This window comes from Microtus ochrogaster, chromosome 22 (assembly GCF_000317375.1).
Source record: "Microtus ochrogaster isolate Prairie Vole_2 chromosome 22, MicOch1.0, whole genome shotgun sequence".
In the NCBI taxonomy this organism is placed as follows: Eukaryota; Metazoa; Chordata; class Mammalia; order Rodentia; family Cricetidae; genus Microtus; species Microtus ochrogaster.
Genome location: NC_022023.1, coordinates 8,707,781 through 8,712,397, shown reverse-complemented (window position 1 = coordinate 8,712,397; position 4,617 = coordinate 8,707,781). Strand labels below are relative to the sequence as shown.

Sequence of the window (4,617 nt, the reverse complement as noted above, 5' to 3'; positions counted from 1 at the left end):
ACCAGGCTGGTCTCGAACTCACAGAGATCCGCCTGCCTCTGCCTCCCGAGTGCTGGGATTAAAGGCGTGCGCCACCATCGCCCGGCTAACGTCAATTATCTTAAATGTTAAATTCGTTTAAACAGCTATCCCTCCATTTGTTTTTAATTTTAAAGATCACCAAGCTAGCCATGGTTGCTCACATCTATACTCCCGTAAGCTAGCCATGGTTGCTCACATCTATACTCCCGTAAGACTGAGGTAAGAGAGTGAGTGCTAAGCCAGCCTTGAGCCACATTGTGATTTCTATGCCAGCCTGATTTCTGGAGCTGTAGACTGAGATCTGGTCTTAAAAAAAAAAAATAGACAAAAGGTAAAAAGCAGTGCCTCCCAGGAGTAATTATAGCACGAACATCCTGAGATTTAGGAAGGAGATGAAACGCCAGCTCCATTATCCAATATTAATGACTGATTGCCTTGTGTACAGTAAGGAAAGGCAACTGTTCCTTCCAAATAGAGATAGACTCATTCCACAGGAACAGAAAGTCCAGAGGAGAAAATATATCTTCATTTACTGTTAACAATTGCTGTGTGGAATGCATTTGTCGGAAGGATGAGATGTGAAACGTACCTATCAAGACCATGGTTTAGGGAAGAAAGTAAAACACGGCATTTAAAACTTCTTAAAAACAAAAACATGAAACATCCAAACCTACTTCTTCCAGAAGCTAACAGGAAAGTGATCCTTCTGTATGTACAGCCACGTGATGCACGACACTCTGTAGGACTAAGACTTAGAAACTTTCCCCATCTTTAAGGCCACTGGTACGATACATGGAGGGGGGAAGGTTCGTGGACAATGTCAACCTGACTTACAAACTGATATATTTTTTTTTTTCAGAATTAGTCTAACTGAAAGTGGATGCTGTGGATAGCTCCAAGAGTAGACTGGCAAATCCTTGATCTAATACTGGAAGTCACTAGGGTCCTGCCAAGGTCTATTTCATGAAGAGAAGATCAAGATTCTGCTTCCTCCCTCCATCAAGTCTCACTGTTTTGAATCATACTAGTCTCAGCATCCTGTCTTGGTCAGTGGTTTCTTAATAATTTCACAACCAGAACTTGACATACTGTCATGCTAATACATTTATTTCATTTTTAGTTATTGTCTTATCACCTAGGGAAAGATGCTGACATCAAAAATGACAAGAATATGGGGGAGAAATGAAAGCCAGAAAAAAAGCCAACGATGTAAACGTAGAAGTCTACACAAAAGATAATTGACTCTATATAATTAAATATTAATGCCATCTAACAGATCTAATAAAAGAATACAAAGAAACACAGCTTTGAGTGTGGGAGAGAGAAAACACTAAGTTCTTTGAGAATACGGCATATGCAAAGCCGAGCCAGAAAACTGGATGACGCCGTAGATCTTTTCTAAGCTTGGCTCTAGATCCTGAACATGTGTTTTCATTGAAAGCTACGAAATATTGCTGTGTATTTAATAATTCTATTAAAAGAAGAAAAAAAGATCATATCACAAACGGAAATAAGAGACGGTCTTGTCAGGATAAGACAAACTACATTACAAAAAGTCAAATCTTGGTTTTTTTTCCACTATTAAATAATTTTGTGTACAAGGGGCTTATCAGAGCAGATATTTCCCTGCCAATAAGAATTATTAGGCAAAATTATATTTATGTTCTGCCCTAGATTAAGATGATTTTTTTTTCAGTTACCACTTTAAAGACCTTCATTTAAACAAACAAAAAACATCTTGGCAATGAATCATTTATTCAACTGGTATTTATTGCACCTATAATATTTTCAAGGATTGTTCTCAAATTTGAGATACATTGCTAGACGAATATCCAAAAGGCCTGATCTGAAATTCACAGAACTGTGGAACATAAGGGCCCAGCTTTTCAGGTGTCCCCACTAATGGGCCAAGGATTGATGACTGTGATCTGCTGAAAGCCTGCTTAACCGGGAGGGTCAGAAGGGGGCGCTATAAGTCTAAGGAATAAAGGAATGAGACTACCATAACATAAGCGTGACCAGTTCCAGAAGCTGTTCCTCCGGAACTAAATTAGTCCACTCTGACAAAGCCTTAAAGTTCACCAAGCATCGTTATTTTTAACGCTGCTGTGAACCAAGGCTGAGCCATCACATGCTGAGGAGATCAGCGGTAAAGAGAAGTAATAAATCTAAATTTAGGGACATTCTCTCACAGTAGAAAGATAAATTCTTCTGTAAGCTTGATTAGTTTATCTTTTGATGCCTTTGGTTGCTGGCTTCATAGAGAAGTCATGGTAATTAAAAATGATTTTGATTTTTCAATTAAAAGTGATTTTTCTCTCTTTCTTGAATCCAGGACAGGCAGTTAGAACTTTTTAGGAAGCCTCTCTCTTTCTTATAGAATCAGGAAACACATAGTGAGCCAATCGCGATCCCAAGGACGGGTGGTAACACCCACAGTTCCAGGTGAAGGAGACTGGACATGATGGAGTCGCTAGAGGGATGCCAGAAACGTGTTAACAGTATCCTCCTGCGCCGAGTCACCGCTTTATAAGTCAGCTTCCCGAGAGCGACGCCTCAGGTCCAAGACCGTCACCATCAACTACACGTCACATCCTCCCTCAGTGATTCATCCCTCAGCTATGCTATACCGCAAGCCACAGAAACACCTGCCAGCACCCACGGCATACAGATTTAATTACGGTCGCAATCTACATTCATGAGCGTGAACAACTCGGAAGGTACGGAACCATGGCACTGGAGATCAGGACCTCATTCAGCAGCTCTTCCTCCAACGTGAGACCTGTCTTGAAGTTGGCTAAGTAAAGGCATTAGACCTCCATCTGAACTGGAGATCTGCAGTGACACATGCATACCAGAATGGGAAGAAAGGAGAGGGAGAGGGAGTGGGAAAAGGAGAGCAATAAGGTGAGACCATGGAAAGACAAGACAAAGGGAAAAGAATGAATGGCCATGAATCTGAGATCAGACACATTTATATGGTAAATGACACCTCAGCCTGCTTCCTAAGCAGGCCTTTACTAAGCTCACTGAAGATACAAAAACGGTTTGCAAAACTTTTCATCTGTTGCTATCCTCACTTGTCATACTACAAAGGTCTATAAAATCCCAGGCCTTGGTCTTTCCAAGGATAGTTCCAGAAAGGATAAGGTGGGACTTGTTATCCAGGACTGTGCTCTGTCTGGAAGCCTGCTCTGCAGTCAGTCCATATTCCACAGTATTTTGGTCATGTCTGCTCTGTTTTCTCATCTGCTCAGAATGTTTCATAACTCATCTTTTTTTTTTATTACAATGTCATCATCCATTGTGTTTTTCCCCATTTTTTTTCAGACTCTGATTACCTTCAAGGGCAGGAAAGGTGTGACAGAATAGAACAAAGTTAAGAAATTCCAGGACAATACGGAAAAATAAAAAGAGAGTCTCGTGTCCAGACCCACCCTAGCAAACATGGGAACGAGGCTTTGAGAAAGACTGCTGATTCGTGGGTTTTCCCCGCTTTCTTTTTATTTGTAGGTAATACATTGAAGGGTATCAATATAGTAAAACGTTTGGTCTGTGAAATACCATAATGATTAGCACCAAAAGGAGTCATGGAGCTTGTATATGTTATTATAAACAATAATTTTTACTGTTGGTCATGAGATGAGTTTTCGTTTTTACATCCCAAAGGTTTTGAAAGTGCTTGTGGACCGAAGAAACAACACTTTTCAAAATCTCCATGGGGTTATCAGTAAGGACCACAGAGACAGTACTTGGCCTTTCCAGTTTTGGTTTACCTGGTAGACAAGAAAACCATGGGCACCAGATTACCACTGAAGTCTAAAGAACAGCCCCACATGTACCCGCTGACACACAGGAGGGATTCCCACAGTACGTGATCCCCTGCACTGTGTTCAGGAATGCATTTTTACTTGCTTTTTTAAAAATAAAAGCAACATGCTCTGCAGATCATGGAGCACTTAGTGCAATTTTCTCTTTGCTCCAATGCCAGACTGCAAAAGGCTGGAACCGTTATGTGTTCTGCTGATGCCGGCCTGCAGTCGAGGCCCTTGGCCTGCATGCTTTGTAAGCTCTGGAGCCTACAGGAGTCAGAAGGTCCAAGAGCGGGAGCCACTGTCATTGCCAGACGGCCCACCAAGGCAACTACTGATTCCCTTTGATTCTCTTTGCCTCAGCCTTTAGTTGAAATTACAACAAGTCAAATAGCTGATGCTTTTGCCCTCTCCGGGTAAGGGTGAAGAAACATTGTTCACCAGTGTGTTCTGTCTTGCTTCACTGATGAGCCGGCATGCTAAGTCAAGGAAGAGTTTCTCCACGTTATCAGATTCCTTGGCTGAAGTCTCCAGGTAATACATGTCCTGAGCTTCTGAGAATTCCTCTGCCCTCTGCTGGGAGACCTCTCTCCTTTCAGCCAGGTCAATCTTGTTGCCTAGAACGATGGTAAATTAGAGAAAGAATCGTCACTGGACTGTGTAGGCGGAGAAGCATCAAGATTCAATTCCAGCCGGGCGATGGTGGCGCACGCCTTTAATCCCAGCACTTGGGAGGCAGAGGCAGGCGGATCTCTGTGAGTTCGAGACCAGCCTGGTCTACAGA

General features: G+C 42.1%; 1 protein-coding gene across 1 annotated transcript in view; it reads right to left on the bottom strand.

Moving 5' to 3' along the window:
- Positions 1-3,627: 3,627 nt before the first annotated feature.
- Positions 3,628-4,617, bottom strand: part of Rab30 (RAB30, member RAS oncogene family) — a 64,657-nt gene continuing 63,667 nt past the window's right edge. The window contains exon 5 of the mRNA XM_005357603.3: positions 3,628-4,450. Coding sequence (XP_005357660.1) covers positions 4,200-4,450 — 251 coding nt within the window. The 3' untranslated portion in view covers positions 3,628-4,199. The remainder of the gene's footprint in view (positions 4,451-4,617) is intronic.